Source organism: Stenella coeruleoalba (assembly GCF_951394435.1).
Source record: "Stenella coeruleoalba genome assembly, chromosome: X".
NCBI classification, from domain to species: domain Eukaryota; kingdom Metazoa; phylum Chordata; class Mammalia; order Artiodactyla; family Delphinidae; genus Stenella; species Stenella coeruleoalba.
In genome coordinates, this window is record NC_137152.1 from 48223998 (window position 1) to 48244297 (window position 20300).

At 51.5% G+C, this 20300-nt stretch overlaps 1 protein-coding gene across 2 annotated transcripts; it reads right to left on the reverse strand.

Moving 5' to 3' along the window:
- Positions 1–340: 340 nt before the first annotated feature.
- Positions 341–19251, reverse strand: AMER1 (APC membrane recruitment protein 1). 2 transcript variants are annotated; one of them, XM_079910224.1, is made up of 2 exons: positions 19182–19251; positions 341–7145 (listed from the first exon to the last, which is right to left on the reverse strand). In XM_079910224.1, the coding sequence occupies exon 2, from the start codon at positions 7043–7045 to the stop codon at positions 3656–3658; it is 3390 nt and encodes a 1129-aa protein (XP_079766350.1). In that variant the 5' UTR covers positions 7046–7145; positions 19182–19251; the 3' UTR covers positions 341–3655. The 2 variants fall into 2 exon arrangements, with proteins under 2 accessions (XP_079766350.1, XP_079766351.1); XM_079910225.1 differs by lacking the exon at positions 19182–19251 and adding an exon at positions 18964–19078.
- Positions 19252–20300: the final 1049 nt, after the last annotated feature.

The window sequence follows — 20300 nt, forward strand, 5'->3', positions numbered from 1 at the left end:
TGAGTCACCTGGCATTTGTCTTAGTACCTGGGCATCTTCTGCTGTCCCTATCATGGAGGGAGGGTATGGACAGTACGATACATCAGGGATGGGGAGAGGGGAAAGAGCGAGAGTCCTGGGCAATTGAGATGCCAGCCCTCTGCACAAGCAGCAATTTTTGTGTCATCTTCGTTTTGTCTAAAACTGTAAACAGCACCGCTTAAAAATAAAATATATCAGAAAAGAACAATTGATAAACATTGTTTTCCATGAATATAAAATGCAAACAATACAAAAATAGATAATTGACTTTTGATATATATATATATATATATATATATTAAAAACAACTTGGATGCAACATACACATGGGTAAACTTGAAGTCTCCCTGCTAACCCCCCTATGCCTCCCTCTAGCTATTGGGCCCAGGGGCCGAGGGTAGGTGGGGTGGTAGCACTGGCAAGGGTGGGAAAGTCACTGGCAGCAGGATGAGGGGAATGCACCCTGGGTGTGGGAAGCTACTTCCCTCCTTGGTACAGTACTGAGGGAGAAAGACTGGTTTTGACCAAAGCCTTTGGCCCAGGAGGCTCATGGACTGGTGCCCAAGCTGAGTCCAGACGATTGGGGCAGGCCCTAACTGAGCCCCAAGGCAGGACTTCCTTGAAGGTGTTAAAGCACTAAGAAACTGACAGCCCTGGGAGAGACCTTCTAGGTGGCCTTCTCTATCCAGTCACTGGTCCCCTGAAGACCAGTCTCATTTGAGAATTCTCAGGATCAGAGCTGACACTACATAAGCCTGCTTGCTGGGTAGCAAGATAAGAGCAGTCACCTTCTCTCAAGTCATATCTTCCCTTGAAGTCATATCCAAAAGCATTATCCCATGACCTTGCAGTGCAGAAATGGTGTTCATTTGTGGACTTTACATCTACACATTTAGTAGTCCGGGACATATTTGGTGTTAGCTAAGCAAACACTGGCATATGCTTGGGGAGAGGCCTGGAGCTTGACTGGCTCTCCCAGTGTCACCCTGTTCTGTCATCATGAGTCCCCAGCCAGTCTTCCTTCCTCTTCTAGGCTGCAGCTGGGATTCAGCCATGAACTGCTTGGATCTAGAGTGAGACTCAGAGGAGCCTGCTTCTGCAGCCATGCACCCTGACTGCCTTACTTTTGCTGGTGAGGATCCTGTCTCTGGGCTGGCCGGGACAGTGAAAGGACTTGCAGGCAACAATGTTCAAACCATGAGCTGATGCTCAGTCCTAAAACTTACTGTGATATGCGACCTTCCAAAGCCCAGCAAAGTATGTCAAGGCTATGACTGCCCCCTGCAGAGGTGGCACCTCTTGCTGCCCTCTTGTTACAGACGGCAGCTCTCAGCCCTTGGCCAAAGGCTGACAACCTACTTTTTCTCTTCTCAGATAGACTCAGCAGGCTCTGGAGGTTGATGATGGCTCTACTACCTGCTGTGGCTGGCACAGTCCACATATAAACAGCAGCTTAGGCTGCCATGAAGGACAAGCAGAGGCAGAAGAGGCAAGTGGTGGGTTTTCCCCTGTTGTAAAGGCATTTGGTGAGTGTTTCCTGCCTGCCAAACAGCCAGGCCAATTTCAGCCCCACTCTCATAGGTCAGCTTTGGTGAGAGGCCAGAATTTGGGCACTTCTCTCCTGGAATGCTGTGCTAGAGGTGAGGAGGGCCTTCCTCACCCTCTTTGATTCTCCAGCTCCATGACTAATGCATTTCTTCACAATGCAGACAAAGTCAGCCTGGAGAGATGGTCTGGGTCCCTTGAGTGTTGGTGTCAGTGCCATGCAAATTCATGTGGTGCTTCCAGGGGTACAGCTTCTACCATCCAGGTTTGCTCTTGGTGGTGAGGGGCACTGGGCCAACCCCAATCTGAGAAATGGTGACAAAGACCAGCACAGACACATCCCTTGTCCAGGTGGCGGTTTGCCCACAGTCATCTTGACTTGGGGGGCCAACAGCATCTGTTCCTAAGCTAAGTTGCCATATCTTGGGAATAGCAAGAGCCCTGTTTACCACTTCTCTTAACTGGCATGGAGATGGGTGGGGGATAGGGACAGGGTCAGGGGAGCAAGGATCATAATTTGGGTCAACATATCCAGGTAAAAAATGTTCCATAACCATTTCCAATAAAGAAATTTAAAAGGACCCCTCTCATGTTGGTGATTAATGAGGTAGAGCCTAGCAAGATTAGCCTGTTGCGATGTTTTCCTGACAGCAACTCTTCCCCACAAATATTTCCAAGCTAGTTTAACATGAAAACTGTGTGAATGCAGAAGGGAGGGTGCCATTCATTCCATAAAGGGCTGCAATTACCACACAAATCAGTCCTTCAGCTTGGCAGAGTAAGGGCAGGTCACAGTCTTTTCTCTCAAGAAGCACGGTCCTTTGATGATGCTAAGAACTTGGCTAATTGGAAAATGAAAGGTCTTTAGAGAGCCTGGAACAGCAGCCTAAATACCCTTGGTGTCCTGTCTCTTGGGAATGCTAGCATGGAGCCTCTTTACTGAATCCAGTGAAGGGGTAGGCAAGGCTTAAGGAAGTTTTTGTCTTTAAGGGGGAAGAAATTTTCCCAAAAGAAGCTGAGTTGCCATGAGCTCTGCAATGTATGAAATCCTCTCTCCTGATGGCTGGACAAATGAACCTCCTTTTTCTATCCTCTTGCAACCTGCAAAAACCCCAGCCCCTACAGCCAAACCTAATTTAGGCCGCTTCTCTTCCTGTATATCAATTAAAAGAATGTGTTCCTTGTAATGAGATAATAAAAATTTCCTTTGGAGGAAAAAAGAACCAAAATTCAAAAGCATCTGCAATTCAGGCAGTTACAAGCTTGAAGAAACAAAGAAGGAAAAAATCCTATCATTCCAGAGCTCAAGACTTATGGCAGTGTCTACAATAGAACGCTATTTTGTCTTCTGTTTGCAACGAGATTAATTTGATCACTCCATTAAGGGAATTAACGTTTTTGTCTTCAACCCAAGCTGTAGCAGGCCAGGATAAAAGGCCCTCATCTGGTTATGATGCCAAAGTCCACAGCAATAGGCAGTGAGACACATGCTACTTGATCCTCTCTGAGGACAGCTAGCTGGGGCTAATAGATTATATCATCTGATGTAATGGTGGCAGCTATGCCAAGACCAAAGGAAGTAGGGGTAGGGGGATCTGTACCGTAATTTCACATTGCTAACAGCAAACAAGCTCCCTGTCCCCAAGTGGGAGGCAGTGTAGATGCGGCTGCTCATCAGTGGTTCATCATTCACTGGGTGGAGAAGTTGCGGAGGGTGCTAAGGGTTCAGTCTGTGTCAAGGATGCATGCTATATATATATATAAAATCACTACCTTGGCAACTGGAATAGGCACAAAATTACAGCATCCCAAACCCTGCACGGGTCACAAGAAAAAAACCCAAAAGCGAAAATTGAAGCACAGCAGCAGCAGCAGCAATCTCCCAGGGCAGATGTACTTGAGCTGAATGTGGCCACAGATGGCAGACAAGGGAAGTGGGGAAAAAAAAAGGTGAAAACTCATAGGAGCTTTCCTTGGCCAAAAGGATTTTCAAGTTAAACAGCAACCCCCACCCCCCACCCCTCTGCCCAACCCTGATCCCCATTCACATGCTCAGGCCCCACGCCCCCCACTCCAGAACTGATGATGACTACTCAGCTAGGTTTCCATTCATGGCAGTGGAGGAGTAGCTGGTGGGGAGAGAGGCACCTTGCTCAGCCCTCTCCTTTGACAGGTCAAGGCTGGAAGCCCCATAGTGAATGGGCTGAGGCTCTGGGGGCTCAGGCCGGACCCTGGGCAGCTGAGGGATGCCATGGGTAATGCCTACAGGCTTGGCCTGGGGCAGAGGGCTGGGGCTGAAGCCTCCAGGAATGGAGGAGCAACTGGGTTCATCAACAGGCAGCAGCACATCTCGAGGCCTGGCCCTCGGACTCTGGGAGGCCTTCCGCTGAAGGTTATAACAAGGGCCCATGGGCAGGGGTAGGTGCGAAGGTCGAGCTAGCTGAGACTTGGCTTCCCCAGGTGCCCTTGGCTCTGGCCCTGATACTGACAGCAACATTGACATGGCGACAGGAGATATGCAACAGACTGCCTGTCCATATAGAGACTGGCTGGAAGGCCCACCCAACTGGCTAGGACTTATTCCTGCAGGGCCTGACCCCACTGCGAGAGGACAGGGAGCCCAGGCAGGCCAGTCGTAGGTCCCTGGAGGTTCAGTATAGAGGGACAGGGGACTGTCTCGGCCCCATTCTTCCTCCTCTTCTTCATCTGAATCTTCTTGCTGAGCCTGAAGCTCATCAGACTCCATGTAGCCCTGGCCCAGGTGAGAATTGGAGAGCTCCAGCTCCAGGGTCTCAGCAGTGTCAAGGGAGCGGCTCCTCCTGTTGAGGGCCATGGCAGCAGGTGGAGGACGAGGGTGCATGCCAGGCAGTCCCAAGTATCGAGGGAGACTGCTCACACCCCAGGGTAGGCCTTGGTAGAATCGGCTGTGGTAGCTGTTGAAGGCGCGTTTCTGGTAGTAGCCCAGTTCAAAAGCTTCCAAGGAGGCTGCAAGGTCTTCATCATTGTGGAACTCAGGATTGTCTTCACACTTGCCTTCCCCATCCCGTTCCACATCAGCAATGTCAAAGGTCACCATGGGGGGCAGCTCAGGGAGGTTTTGAGTGAAGGATGAGTCAGAGTCAGAGCTGCAAGACATGCTGGAGAAGAGGTTCCCATTGCTGGTGAACTCCACAAGGGCCTGAGAGAAACTCACAGTGACATTCCCTTCCTTCTCAACCTCCTCTTCCTCTGGCTCCTCAGGGGGTGAATAAGTAGGGTAAGCCCTCCTGGGAGATCCTCCAAAATTTGCTTCTTGCATGTCTGGCTCAAACATAGCATCACTCTGGAAGAGCTGCATCAGGCAAGTACTTTGATCTTTCTTGGAGCAGGTTCCCTCGAAACGCTTCTCCAAAGGACGGAAGTCCCTCCAGTCTGGCTCACTGCTTGCAGTGGCAGGGAAAGCTGAGGTGGTTCCTCTGTGGGAAGTCTGAGAGGCCCCTGATGCCCCTTCCACCAGGCCCATCACTGATGGCCCTAAAGGCCTCATCTGATACTCCATGATGGGCTTCTCCTGCCGGACTTGGACCTCTCGGACTTGAGCCTCTCGAGCACGGACCTCTCGGCCACAGGCCTCCCTGGCATAGGCCTCTCGAGCTCGGGCCTCTCTGACATAAGCTTCCCGGGTGTGGGCCTCTCGAGCATGGGCCTCCCTGGTGTGAGTTTCTTGGGTGTAGGCCTCCCTGGTGTGAGCCTCTCGGGCACATGCCTCGCGGGCCTCTCGCTGCTCCCGCCGAAGCTCCCAATACAGCAACTGTTTCTGGATGGTCACTAGCCGTTCTTCCTCTGTCTCCATTGCCCCAGGTGGCCGAGAGGAAGAAAAGGGCTCAAAGTTCAAGAAGGGGTCAAACATCTCAGAGCTGTGACCATGGAGGTCATAAAGGCAGTCATCCCCAGGTGGGGAGTTCTCAAGACTATCATCTGGCTCATAGAACTCATAGAGGGCATCGCCACTATAGCTGTCTCGGGGCAAGCAATCCCTGTGGACAATCCCCAGGGCCTCACCTGAATCATCCTCAAGTCCAGGTGTGGTGGAGTCATAATAACCCTCATCACTATTGGGGGCAGACTCTTGCTGATCGCTCTGAGGAGTCAAAAGGTCCCCAGGGGCTAGGCCAGGATAAGACCTAACTGGGTCAAGGAGCATGTAACCAAGGTGGCCTGAGGATGTGGTGGGATGGTAGCCTGGATTTAGAATGGGCCTTGGGTACACCTGGGAACTTGTCCACAGATATTCTAAGTCATCGTCTTCTTCCTCCTTGACTTCCTCTTCTTCCTCCTCTAATTCCACCTCCTCTTCCTCTTCTTCCTCGTCATCATCATCAGCCAAGGCCATCTCCTCGCCCCCTCCTTGGTAGGTCACCAGGCAGGAACTTCGTTTGGTCCCATCTCGGTTGGCCCTCTGGCCTCCAGAGGCCATGCTGTCTGTCATACTGTCCATGTCCTGTTCTGCTATTATGTCACCACAACCTGTCAGTGAGTCAAAACTTTTCAGGGATGTGACATCCCCAAAGAGGAGGCTCAGCTGGTCCCCCACAGGGCCATTGGGTGGATTTACCTCTCCTGACACAACCTTCTCCCCTGTTTCTGGGCTATGGGGCTCCTCTGGGCCACTGGCTTCAGGGGCAGGTTTGGGCTGCAGGAGTGCTGAGGCACAGGCCTCCATGGTTTTTTCTGGATCTTTGCAGGCTGTCTGCTCAGTGGCTGCTGGAGAAGTCTCTGGTACTGAAGAAACTTTTGGCCCAGGGACATCTTGGGATTTGGCATTTTCCTTTCTTGGGGCTTGGAGGTTCTCAGTGTGGGACAGAAGGGCTGAGCTCACATGCTCATGAGGCCTGTCTCTGGCCCCCTCAGGCTCCTTGGCTCTTGGATCACTTTGCTCAGCCCCAGAGACCTTGCTCTTCCGGTGACGGCGGATACTGCTGAAAAAACCTTTCAGGCCTTTTTTTGGCTTGGGCACAAAGGGAGCCTTCTCAGCCCTAGCTTTCTCTGTGGCTCCAGCCACAGACGTCTTGCGTCTGGAGTCTGCCTCCAAAGATCCATGGGCACTCTGAGAGCCGGGAAGTCGGCAGGATGACTCAGGCAAAGGTAAGGAGAGGCCATCTCCTTCACTGACAATGTCTTCAGGGCCATGGACTGCTTCACTCAGGCCATCGTGGGTCTTGCTCTTGCTAAGACCCTTCTTAGAGCTGCCTTTCCCAGAACCTTTGCTTCGTCCCCCTCCAAAGAAACTAGGCAGGGTACAGATGCTCTTCTTGCCACCAAAGAGTTTCATGGCAGTTTTCTTCAGCCTACCTGGGCCAGATGAGGGTTGCTCTGATGCTGGCCCTTCTGTCATCTCAGCTGCCTTGCTCTTGGCTCCTTTCTCTGCCCATTGGTCCTGGGTATCCACAGAGACTGCTGTTCCCTTGGCCTGAGCAGCTTCATCCTTTTGGGTCTCCATGATGGTGGGGACAACTCAGGTATGTTCAGCTGAAAAATGCAGCCTTCTGGCTTCTGGGCACTGTTATAACATCATCAGTCAGGAAGCATCACAGTTGGGGCTGAAGATGAGAGAGACAAAGACAGAGAGACAGTACTGGTGAGCAAGCAACCAGGCTGGGTTTGTTTTCACAGGTGTCTGTGGTTTCAGGCTTGAGTGGAACCAGAAAGTAAGAGAAAATGTAGGGAAAACCTTAATGCACTCCATATGCTTGACTTGCTGGGCCAGCCTCCTCTGGGCCCCAAGGCAGCAAAACCCTACACTGAGCAACAGGCAGCCATCACCCCTACCCCACTTGCTGGGTCCACTCACTTCAGGTCACCTTAAGCTCAGGGGAGCACTGGGCAGGGGGAACTGCAGATATGAAAAAGGCCCATGGTACTACTGGTCATGAGAGGGATTATCAAAGGGGGTGGAGTAGAGAGGCAGGAAAGGCAGAAGGGAAGTCAACTCTTATGACACAGAATTTTTGAAAAGCATCTGGCAAAATAGCCTACTAAGTATTCACTGGGTTCTGCAACATCCAGGCCTCAATTTCACATAAGCCAGGGCTCTCAATGACATTTTGCCTTGGGCTGGGTAGAAAAGTAGACCTGAAGTTTCACCTTCTTCCCCAGGCTCCCTAAATTGCCTGTAGGACCATGCTCATACCTGCAAAAGCTCAGAGTAGAAGCCTTGCATACCCACATTCCAGAGCTGCAATCCAGGATCAGCTAAGATGGCATGGTAGCCTTGGGACAAGGTACTCGCTGGGATTCAGTATCCTCTGTCCAAGACACCTAGAAATACCTCCCTGTCATAGTGGTTATGTGAGGGGTAGGTCTAGGTCAGACTCTCTAGTGATTGTCCTGCTCGGAACAGATTTTAATGTGGCCCTCAGCAACTGAAACCTCCAAGTTCCACTTTAGAACCATGAGGCAGACTGTTTCTTCTCTGCTCCTTTCGTTACTTTGGCCCCCATCTAGCTCCCTATCTAGAAAGGGAACTCCTTGAAGGCACAACTCCACATGATTCATGTCCCTGGTCTGGGAGTTAGGCTCTCAACAGCTATTTAAATAAATAAACCTGGTGCAACAGGGCACTCTACTCAATGCTCTGTGGTGACCTAAATGGGAAGGAAATCCAAAAAAGAGGGGATATATGTATACGTATAGTTGATTCACTTTGCTATACAACAGAAACTAACAAAACATTAGTTTCTATATGCTAACATATAGTAAAGTAACTATACTCCAATAATTTTTTTTAATTAATAAATAAATAAATAAACAAACCTGGTGCAAGACACACCCTTCTGGTCTAAGCTCCCAATCCTCTAAATATCCAAATGTCACAGAGATGGAATAAAAAGAAGAGCTAGCCAGCACCTACCCCAACATATCCCCCTCCCCAACCCCATTGTCTGATGTATTGATTCCAGTGACTACAACTGATTGACAGCTGGATCAGTGACCAGCCTGCTAAAACCCAATGACACTTCCCTGGAAAGTCCCTCACCACTGTCCCCTCTCTGTAGGGTAGCCGCCAGCAGATAAGGAGCTTGGGTAGGGCAGGGAGGCAGAACAGCTGCTGGGAGCCAGAGAGAGAGAAGGAGAGGCAAGCAACACTGTTGTCCTAAGAGCAGCTAGCCAGCACATCAGCCCTGTGATTGGTTGCCACGGTAATAACACTCACACATTCACCTGCAGTGAAACTAAGGATCAGCACTGGAGGTGGAGAGAGCCTGGCAGCTACACTCTGGCCTCTGACCTCTGACCTCATTAGAGGAACCTTGCTGGAGTCCCTGATCTTGTCTAGCAAATATTAACTTTGTGCCTTGTGCCTTGTTTGGCCTGACACTTGAATCATCAATGTGATCCAGGCTTCCATCAGGGGCTCTGCAGAACTGAATATTAAACTAGGAGCAAGATAATGGCTGGTTATCCAGAAAATAAGAGAAAAAAAAAACCTCATCTGATCCCCTCTCTGCAGAGATCTGTATTGCCATTTGCTCAAGTTAGGTTTTTGTTTTTTTGATTCTGTGTGACATACTTTAACATGGCATTGTTCCAGCTCAGCCCTGTAACTGATAGGCCCACAATAGACAGTGCTACCCCTCAAATACACAATCATACACACATACACTCAGAGTCCTCTGCACCAGGGTCGTATGGGAATAAGGGCCCTATCATCTATCTGAATCGCTCATTTTCCAGAGCACAGATGTTTTTACCTCAGCCCAGAAATTACTGACAGTGTTGTCATTATGGTGCTGGGCATTGAGGAGATGGGGTGGCAATAAATGGAGTTATTTGTGAAATTATACTCCCGTCTGTGGAATTCATGAAATGAACCTCTCCAGAACATTTGGTTAAATGATAGTTATTAAGCTCAGTGCTGCCAGAAGGGGAAACCCCAGTCCTTGCTTTTGGGGATCCCCTAGGCTAACAGGTAGAAAAACCTATATATAATAGTCTGAAGGCACAATATGATGCAGGCCTTAGAGAAGAGTCCCCATTATTGCTTAAGCAGAGTGTTGAAGTATCATTCTTCAGACCTTGTGATCATATCCCAGGATAAACTTGAAAGGCAGAAAGATAGCTCCTGGGCTCAGAAAAGCTGCCTTGATAAGGAGGCATTCAATCTGGGCCTTGTTAGACAGGAGTGAGTAAAAACAGCAATTATTTAGGGGAAAGGATGGGCAAGACTAGTCATCAAGGAAGACCAAGGGCTAAGTGAAAAACCTTATGGGCTTACCCATCCTTGTGAATCAAAGGCTTAATTGTCCTACTGGTTTTGGAGCTGGAATTCCTGTGAACAGAAGAATTAGGCAGACTGAATCTCAAAGAGGGCTGCTTTCCAGAACCTTGATGCCTTGGCTTGAGGGTAGTCCCTTTGGGCTTTCTCTTGCCCTTGCTTCTGTGCTCCATTGGAGTAGAGGCCAGCCCACTGCTCTCTACATTATCCCCTTCCCTGTCACAGGGATCTGCAGTATGTTGTGGAAGGAGCCATGGGCCACAGGGCTGTGTTGCATACCATGCCAAGGGACCCTGACCAGGCCAAGGCACTCCTCTGAGCCTTGGGTGCTTGTGAAATGGAGATCAAAATATCTCCTCTATCTACCCCCTCTATCTCCCCAGTCCACTGCAGTAATGTGAGGTTAGATGGGATAATAGACACCAAAAGCACTTTGTAAACTGTAAAGTGCAAAGCAAATGAGAAAGGTTGGCATTACCATTATTTCAGGTCAGATCCCAGTTTCTTAGAAAGTAGTAGACCATGTGTAAAAGGCCACTCATTTGAGAAAGCCATTCACTACAGGAAGTTCAAGGGACTAGCTGCCTTGGCTCATGCTGAGGAAGAGCCAGGTGTGAGGGGATTTTAAAGACATGTTCCTGGATTTATACAAAGTCCTCCATTAAGGGCAGTTTAAAAAGCCCTCTGTGTATGTGGTGGGAGTGGGTGAACTAGGCAAGGTTGTATCCCTGGGAATGAAATTCTCTTCCTCCAGCTTCAGGCTTTCCTCCTAACTAGGCTCAGGGTTATCTTTGCTGGCAAGGACCAGCCTTGAAACTATGCTGTCTCCTACCTCCCTGCCTTGTCCCTCCCAGAGCCATGTACCCCACTCACAGTGTCTCTTCCCTGTATCCCCCTGCAAGACAGTAGGACAGGAGGTGGCAGGAATCACCCATAGCTAGTAGCCCCCTAGCCCAGCCCCACCTAGCCACTTCTGGCCCAGGCCCCTTCTCCATACACCTTACTACCTCACCAGGTCCCAATGCTGTCCTTCCCCAGTGGGCTATGCTGCCGTTACTCGGGGCCACAGAGTACACTGGTCAGGAGAGTGAGGTGGGGCAGAAGGCGAAGGGGACAGCAAAGGGACAGATTCTGCAGCTCCCCCAGGCTGAGGCTGGCTCCCTTCATGGTTCCTGCCAAGAAAGTGGTCCTGCTAAATGCAGAGCCCCTCCACCCTTAGGTTCCTCAACCTGTATGGCTGTCTAAGTTTCAGGTGGACTGGTGGGTGAGGGAACCCTCTAAGGCTACTCTGTGGTCCCTGGCAGGGGCCACTTGCTACAGCTGTTGCTAGCATGGCCAGAATTGGGCTGTGGGCATCCCTTCTCCCAAGGCCAGCCTCAGGCCATTCTCGGACCAGTGAAAGGCTAGGGCAGAGCTAGGGCAGAGCTTCTTCCTTCTCCCCTCCTCTCAAAATACAGGCAGGAGACCAGTCACAAACCTGCCCCAGGAATCCTTCTCCATAAGGAGGTAACAGCTCCACCAAGTCTTAAACATTCTGCTCCCAGCCCTATTTCCTGGGGCCAGCTCAGCCAACTTAGAGAAGGCTGAGTTCAGGGAAGAAGTGTGTGGATTTACGCAGTAGCTCCAGAGGCATGGCCTCAACCAGTCATAGTTTCCCAGACCTCCTCCAAGAAGTTTTCCTGGGAGCAAGCCCACTCTGGGCCCATCCTGCCCTCATGTATGTGGAGGAGGGTGGTCTAAGGAAGGAGTAGTAAGGACAGGAAGCCCAGCCCCCCACTCCCTGAGAGTCAGCCAGTTCTGCACTGTAATCAGCTCTGCCTACCTGGGGGAAATCCAGCAAGTTCTTTCAGTTTCCCCAACTGGTAAATGATGCTATTGAAAGTGCCTACCTCTTAAAGCTATTTTAAGGAAAAAAAACGATGTATATAAAGTACCAAATAAAATGCATTATATAACAGAGGCTCAAAAACATGGCGACTAGTTTTATATGTATTTTATTCAAACTATAGTTGGACAGTTTCTAGCAGCAAAACTACCTCAGTCAGGGTTGACTAAAGTGCTCCCCAGTGCTCTAAGGGTATGTCACCAAACCTCCTTGGGCATCAGTTTACCCAAATGGTAAATGAGAGTGACTGTGCAGTTATCTCACAGGAGGCTTTACTTGTTCTTTTAGCCAACCTTTGACATTCAGGAACTCAAAATGTTGCCTCAAATCAGCTACTGGCTAACAGCTCTGGATTACCTGGGAATTTCAGGTAGCCAGGTTCTCTAGCCCAAGCCAGAAAGGTCAACAATTCAAACTCAGCTAAAGTACCAGCATCAAAGGAAATGCAAATCAACGGATGTCCTTTATCCACTCACGGTACTTACCAGCTTACAAAGTGTTCCCTACTTCCTCACTCCCCATTTCTCCTTCCCAGAAATCCATTAATCAGGCCTGGTAGGGGATGGTAACTCCTTGTCACAGAAAAGGAAACTGCCTAGGCTTGGGAAAAGACTTGCCTAAGGTCACACAGTGGGATGATGACAGAGCCACACCAGTTTCCAGGCCTCTTTGAGTCCCAATTCTATGCCATTCTGCTGTACCATTCTGGCCCCTAATCAAAGGAAGAAGACTGAGAGTAAGGACTGTGCAGGTTCCCCTCACACCTGCAAGAGCCATCATCTCCCCCTCCCATCACACTCCTGTCCCAACCCAGCTGAGCCTTCTCTGAAGCATTTCCAGTCCTCACTGGCTGCCACTATTTTGGCTCCACCTAGCACATTCCAGAAAGCCTGCTGACTTCAGAATCCAAGAGCTGCTAACCCAGCCTGTGGCTGTTCTCCTCATCAGCAACCCCATCATCACTACTCCCAAACCGTGGAATATGTTCCTCTACTCCTCTTTTCCTTGGGAGATAAGTTTGAGGGGCCAAAAAAAAAAGGTCCAAACAGAAACCTGCCAGTGGGGACAAAGATAAAGGTAAAGATAAAACGGGGACAAAGAATTTGAGCTATTATTTAAGGAAAATGATCTTTGAGATTTGGAATTTGAATCAACCATTTCTAAAGCCCACAGCCAAAGTCTACTCTCAAAACCATTTTTTTCAGGACCTGAAGGAAGGGCTGTCTAGCTTGGTATTCTTTGGTGGAGCTGTAAAAGCTGCTGGCAGAGCCCCACCCAAGCTATCCCTGAAACCACTCCTCTCCTAATGTGCAGGCTTCCTGAGGGGCACCTCTTCTCAAGGGGGCATCCCACCAACTCTAGATGCAGCACAGACCCCAAACTGGGCCCTCTAGCCCCTGCTCCTATTCCCCCACCACTAGTCTGTTAAATGAATTAACATACTCAGCCTTGGGCAATTCATTCTGGCAGGCCTCAGTCTGCCTTTTCATTTCTCTCAATGCACCCTCCTTCATCTTATACAGTAGTCACCATATCTAGCACAGAGCAGGAGCTCAAACAACGTTGGTTCAACTGAATTCTAATTTAGCTGGAGTTTGTCAGCCCAGAACTAAAATGCCAGCTTCATCTCTTTCAGGCTGTGGGATATGAGAAAGTGGCCTAACCTTTCTGAAACTCAAACGCCTTATCTATAAAATGAAGAAAATGCTACCTACCATCTAGAATTGCAGTAAGGATTAGAGATGATAAATGTAAAAGACAGATTATTTGCCATGTACCAAGCAGATGTTCAATAACGTGCCCTTGTGATGGGGCCTCTTGCAGCTACCTTCTCCACTCCAGCTCGTCAGATTCCCCCCCACTCCTCCCGGTCCTATGAGGATGACAAAAGCGTCTTAGCAGAGTTTCCTCTGGTTCCTCCCTGCCATGACACTGAAATCCCACCCCGTGTCTCCCCACTTCCATCTCATCCATCCTGCACACCCTTGCCAGATTCATTTTCTTACAATCCTGATTTCAGCACATCACTCCTCTACTTACCAAATATTCCGCATTGCCTACAGGATCAAGGCCAAACCCCTTTGCCTGACTTTCAAGACTTGCTCTCTGCATGCCCTTTGCAGGTTTCCTAGGCTCATTTCTCTGCCCCTTAGCTTCAGCCTCAAATATACAGGGGCTTCTCCAGTCTGGGAGGTGTGGTCACCCAGACACTGCCTCTCCCTAGAAACAGGCCTTCCTGGTGAATGTTCTTGATGCTCTGTCTTTCTCCTCAGGCTGCTGAGGCTGCCTACCCAACTTGCCTGGAACGGTGGGGGCTCTGGGAGCCACCTACTTGCCACTACCCTCTCAGGCTCCCAACCCCCTTAGAGAGGAATGTATCCAAGGAAGGTGTCATGCCTGCATCATAAGGCTTCCACTATGTCAGTACTAACCCAGCAAGGGTGAGATCAAAGACAGGCACTACCTCCTTCCATCCCTGTTCAGATGAAGAACAAGAGAGGAGTTAACCCCAGGGAAACAGATGTGACAAGGAAGCCGAGGAAAGCCTGCAGAGGAGCAGCTGGGTGGAGTGAACAATAGAGACTCCTGACTTTCCTATGTATCCACCCCTCTGTATGCACCATACCCTATGTGAGAGACCAGGTAAGGAAACTGAGGTTTGGCGGAGGGGGCAGGGAATCAGGATCAGTGTGCTTAGAGAAAGAAGCCTAGAATTGGGGGGCAGGAGCTTTGTGCTCTCATGTAACCTTGGGCAAATAAATCCCTTCCCTGTTCTGGGCCTCTGTTTTCCCATGTAGAAATGGGAGATTGGACCGGGGATCTGCTTCCCCCAGGATGCATGAGAAGCTGGGGAAAAGGGCGGTCCTGTGTCCAGTTTTCTAGTGGCTGCTGAGTCAGGAGGCATGTTGAGGGAATGGGATGTTGGGTATCTTAGGCTTCACTGGGAGGCCTGGACGCCTAGCTGGTTGGGTCCACTGCAGAACAGAGGTGTACTGTGGCCCAGCCTCACTCCTCAAGCCTCTCACTTCTACCCCCTACAAGCCCACCCAGCATTTTACTCTTTCTGAATGCAGGAGGCCTAGCCTATGAATATTTCATACATATACAGAGAGGAGGGGGACCACAACTGTCTGGGCCTAGCCCTCTCTCTCCGGAAGGAGCTGCAGCCCCCCGAAAGGGAGGGCTGAGGAGTACTGGCTAGAGAAGAGGGGTTAGTATCTGCTTCGAAACCCAGCAAGGGGAAAAAAAACCCTGTAGGAGATGAGAGCAATGAACGCTCTGCAGCAAGAAATGTAGATCAAAAGGTTGCAAAGTTCCCCCACCCCCACCCCCTGCAGCACCACCATGGCTGCCTCTGACTCCACCAAGCTCCCTTGGGCCATTTCCTCCATTGTTCATATTATCTCCTAATCCCAAAAGGGGAGGTGCAGGGGAGCAATGCACCCTCACTCGGCTGGCACCTGCACCTCTGCAGTGGTTCTGGTTTCCCTGCCTGCCTTGCTCGCGATATACTTACACACGCACAGGTTTGAAAAATAGACCAAGGAGAGGTGAAAAGACTGTGATTATTTAATTCAGAGAACAGAAGTTGGAGGTGGAAGAGATGGTTTAATGCCCATGAAATCTCCAATGAATTGTTAAGCAGAAGAGCAATGGTGGCCAGCTGCTCTCAACCCCACCCCCCAACACACACACACACACACACAGTTGGTTTAAGCATAGCATGAGAGGCTCAGGTTAGATCTGAGAAAGAACTTCCTGGCAATGAGATGGGTAACTCAGGAATGAATGACACAGGAAGGCTATGAAACGCCTCCTCCGAGGACTTTACTTTTATCACCTAGTCTATCTGCCAGGTCAGGATTTGAGGCAGGGGCACTGATGAAATAACACTGGGCATGCCCTCTTATAGCCCATCTGTAAATGAGGGGGCTGGAAGCCCTTCTCCCTCTTTGATTCTACAAGCAAGCCAGACTTGTTGCTATTTCTCTCATTCCCTTCATCCCCTGGTTCAGAGATTGTAAATGTAACAGTTCTTGAGGAATTTTTAAAACCTCCACTATACTAGGAGAGAATCACTGGACTGCCAACTTCTTTCAATTACCTCCCTTCCTGAAACTTTCAGCCACTGACAGGCTGTAGACCAAGACTAAAACGCAAGAGACATGCCAGGGGAGGAGTTCCTAGCAAGCTAACTTAGCATCCCTTCACTCTTGATGAATGGGTGAGGTAAGATGAGGGGTTAGTTAATGCAATTTGTGCTGATTTGTGTTGAATGGAGGCTGCTGGAGACAGTGGGATACAGTGGAGTCACTGCACAGGAGGCAGCAGCCTCTCCCTAAATGCTGTGTGACGTTAAGCAAGTCCCTGCTGCTTTCCAATGCCTCAGGATTCCCATCTGTAAACATAGGTGTCCAAACTGGTGCTCCGTGAAGGCCTGTCCAGCTGGGAGAAAAAGGATCAGCAGAGGCCTGAGGGACACTTAGCCTCCACCATGTTGGTATGTAGGCTCCAGGCTCCCTCCTTTCCCCCAACCCCCTGCAAGGCCAAAGAGAGGCTGACAAGATACAGTTTCCCTCTAGAGATAGCCTGCCCCCCAGTTCTTTCAGATCCAAAGGTGGCCTCTTACCTGCCCAATTTATGGTGCTCTTCCTATCCCTTTCTAAGACCCCATTCTAAAACCCTTTCTAAAATCCCATTTTATTGTGGCATGTCTGCACACCAAAAATATCAAAACCTCCCAATTCCCCATTCTTTGATGGCCCCTTCCTCCATTCCCCCAAGATCAGATCCTCATTCCACAACCTGGCATTTGGGAACACCACCACCACTGGGCCCCAACCTCCTCTCTACCTTACAGTATCAACCAGAAAAGACTGTCACTGCACTCAGCCTGCTTGCAAGCCACCCGCTCCTACTCGTAATTTTGCTTATACCACTATCCTTTGCCTAACCAAACCCCTCTAATTTCTGGAGGCTTCCCAGGACAATTCCCCTGTATATACAGATCTCTCATCTCTCTCCATAGTAGTTTGCCTCTAGACTCATGAATCAGCAACCAAAGGTAGTGTAGTCTGGGGACTGGGCAGTCCAGGTCCTGAGCTTATTGAAGGGAGACATCATGATTTATTTACTTTTAATTTTAGATGTAACCCACCCCCTTCTCAATCTTCATTAAGTATACTCAATAAATATCTGAGCCTTCAGTATCATTTTTCTAATCATTTTCATATGAACCAGGACAAGTGCCAGTGGAGAGGTAAAGGTCTCCAAAGCTTTACAGACGGCAAGTCCTTCCGGAGCATTCATTAACTGCTATGCATTGCTAGGCTTTGAGGGGATTGTGGCTGAGATCCAGGTTTCCTTTACCCCCCTGAGAGGTTCCAAAAGAACCCAAACATCCATGATATCAGGGAGACAAAGTAGAGGCAGGGAAACTCAATTATTATTTGTCTCCTATTATAATTTAAGCCCCAAAATGCCCAAGGGATGCAGGCAGCCTGGAGGAGTTCTGAGTTCTGAGAAAGAAGAGGTCATCATGGACTGCAAGAGACAGGCAGGAAAGGCACTAAGGAGATAGGCCCAGAGCTGAGAGGGAAGAGAATTTGGACAGTGCAGGGTGAGTGGGTTTGGGTGTGGGGAGGGAGTTATATAGGGCAGGTATGTTAGATGGCTGTTGGTTTGAGGCAGTGCAGAGGACATGTCCAGCTCTGGGCCGGGGATGCGCAGCTGCAAGTAGGGGGACTGTACTGGTGCTTGGTCAAAGTGAGAGGAGGTGACTGTAGTGTAGTATCTGCAGTCCTGGCTAGTGTCACAAAGGTCCCCAGCTAGCCTTCCCTTAAGTGAGTGATTTATTGGATCTCACTGTCTCCTCTCAAAGGTGCCTAGGCTTTGCCTGGGCCCTGCAGCCCACAGAGTTCTCCACCCTCAGAGGTGGGTCAAATGTCCAAGAAGAGCCTTTCAAGCCCCTAGGTAGCTCCCTCCCTCTTGTTCCTCAGAAAGGCCTAGAGTCTATTGCCAGAGGCACACAGCAGTGGATGGGGCCGAATGAGCGGAGCTGCACTCGGGGAGGGGGCTCTGCTGGAATCCCCAAGGGGTGGGGTGCAGAGTCCAACAGCGCAGCACCCTCCACCCAGCCCAGATGAATGCAGCAGGCAGGCAAAGCTGCAGAGGGAGATGTTAGTGTGTGAGGGGCAAAGGCTCACCTTGACCCCGCGGCCCGTGCCAAGACAAGTCTGGCCAAACCGAGGCCGGCTCTGCGGAGCCAGTCCAGCTGCCGCCTGGGCTGTGGCGCGCCTGGAGGGCACAAACCCTCACCACCGGAAAGCCTAGGCAAAGTCCAGCGGTCACCAGTGTCAAAGGTGTCTGCAGCAGACAATGACAGCAGCCTGGCAGCCTGGGTATTTTAAGTAACTGCGAAGTTGGAGGGTTTGGCTGCCTCTCTAGCTCTCTCACACACACCCAAACGGTTCGTTCCCTACTACAATAATTGCTCCCTCGGCCTCTGGCACAGAACACCCTCCCCCCCACATACACACACACACCCCACCATGCTTATCGCTATTTTTAAACCGTTGACTGGAGAGAAAAACGCGGCCAGTGCCCTCCAAGGGGAGAGGAGGCGAGGGGCGGGGGGCGGGGTAGGTGGGGGACACAAAGCGGCCTTGCAACTCTAACCCAAGGACTAGCTTGAGCTGCTGCACTAACGCAAGGTACAGCGAGAGCCGGGTTGCCAGCCCGCCTGCCCGCGGAGGCGGGGGGGGGGGGGGGGGGGGGCGCCAGATGCGCCTGGAGGCCCAGGAGCAGGGGGCGCGGCTGTTGGGGCCTCAAGGCCGACGTTCCAAAGGGAAGTGAGCAGACCACAGGCCCAACTGAGTTCCCCCAGGGAGGAGGCAGACAATGTAGATACCCCAATCCACGCCAAAGTAAGTACCCGTCGGGCCCAGCCTAGCGCGCTGGCTTCGTCCCTAGAGGACAGGGAGAGGCAGGAGATGCGCAGGGGAGGGGAGGGGAGGGGAGGGGAGGGGAGGGGCGGGGCGGCAGACGAGCCGCTGGGGTGAGCAATACCCGCGTAACACAGCTGTTCCAGCTAATGTGCTACAACAAAGCTGTAAAGCTCCTGGCCTACAAATGCACCGCTGGGAGTGCTGGTTGGCTGCTCCCCTCCCGAGACCGCAGGGCAGCACGTGCGGGCCCCATCCCCGCCTCCCCCGAGAGCCCCAAGGCATGGCCCAGGATAGCCCGCCGGCCTGCCCACCTCTTCTCCGCCTCTAGCCGCGGTCGCTTGCGCCCAGGGGACACTGCTCTGGCCCTCACCGGACAGTCCTCAAAGCGGGTTTCAAAGGGGAGCGCAGAGCGGTCCGGATGCCGACCAGCCCAGCCCTTAGAGCTCCTCTCCAGGCGGCCAGAGCGGAGCACGCGAGACTGCATTGGACGGCGGGCAGGCGGAGGCTCCTGGCCGCGCGCAATGCTTACCCGGCCCGGTCCGGTTTCCAGCCCGCTTATTGTCTTTTGCGCCTCCCTGGCCGGGGCTGGAACCTTGGCTGCCACGGCTGAGAGTGTCGCCACAGCCACCCCTGCCGCCGCCGCGGCTCCAGTCACCTCCTGCACCGGCTCCCCTACCCCAAGCTCTGGGCAGCTCCCCCATACCCTTCCCCCCGGACTCCACAGCCACAGGGTGGGGCATCGGCGCCCTGATTGGCAGGCGTATGGCCCAATCGCCACGGTGAGAAGGCGTTTCCCGACTCGCCCACTGTTTTCCTTGGTGCGTTTCTCTTTAAATGCAAATAAGCGCGGGCGTGGTGTTGGCAGGGGACGTAGAGGCTGCAGAGCCCCTCGCTGGGACTCCCCACTCCCCCCTCCACGCCGGGCTGGTCGCTGCTTGGCGACACCGCAAGCTCTAGGGGCCGGTCCCGCCCGGATGGGGCTCGCTGGAGCCTTGGAGCTCGGTTTCGATTTTGCATGCGTTCCCATTTCCGTGGCCGCGGTGCAATCGCGCTGCGGCGCCCTGGCCGCCACCCGGCAGTTTATTCCAGAGCAAGAGGCCGGCGGGGGGAGGCGGGGGCGGAGAGGTTGGGGACTACAAAGCCCCTTGGCACCTTGCCGGGCCCATCCTTAGGCATAGAAACAGGGCCCCGGGGCACGCGCCCCTGGGCCGCGCCGAGGGACTCACCTGCCAGGAAAGCGAATTGCAGCGCCCGCGTCCCAGCTTCCTCCGCCTCTTTGGCACGCTGGAGCCTTAAGAGACCATAGAGTCCAGCTTCCACCAGTTACTGAAGGGCCTGCTGCTGCCCAGAGAAGAGAAAGTGCTTCCCCAAGGTCACCTACCCTGCCAGCGACTGGGGCAGATTTGGAGTTCAGAACCCAGGCTCCCAGTCCAGGGCTGCTTTCACTTTTCTCTGTAAAGACCTGTTTTCGTGATTGACCCTCACCCAAATTTCCCAACTTTTACGGAACTTGAGGGGATCCCCAAAGTCTCTAGTGGCCTCCTCAACCTTTTAATGGTGAGCTAGGCTTTGTGCAGTTTCCTGTCCCTGAAAAATATGGATATTTAGAGAAAAATCTTGTCTGGGCCCAGACTGGAGGTCAAAGTTG

Bases quoted from the DNA above. Each gene is read 5' to 3' on its own strand.
- AMER1 (XM_079910224.1), bottom strand. From the start codon at position 7,045: ATGGAGACCCAAAAGGATGAAGCTGCTCAGGCCAAGGGAACAGCAGTC.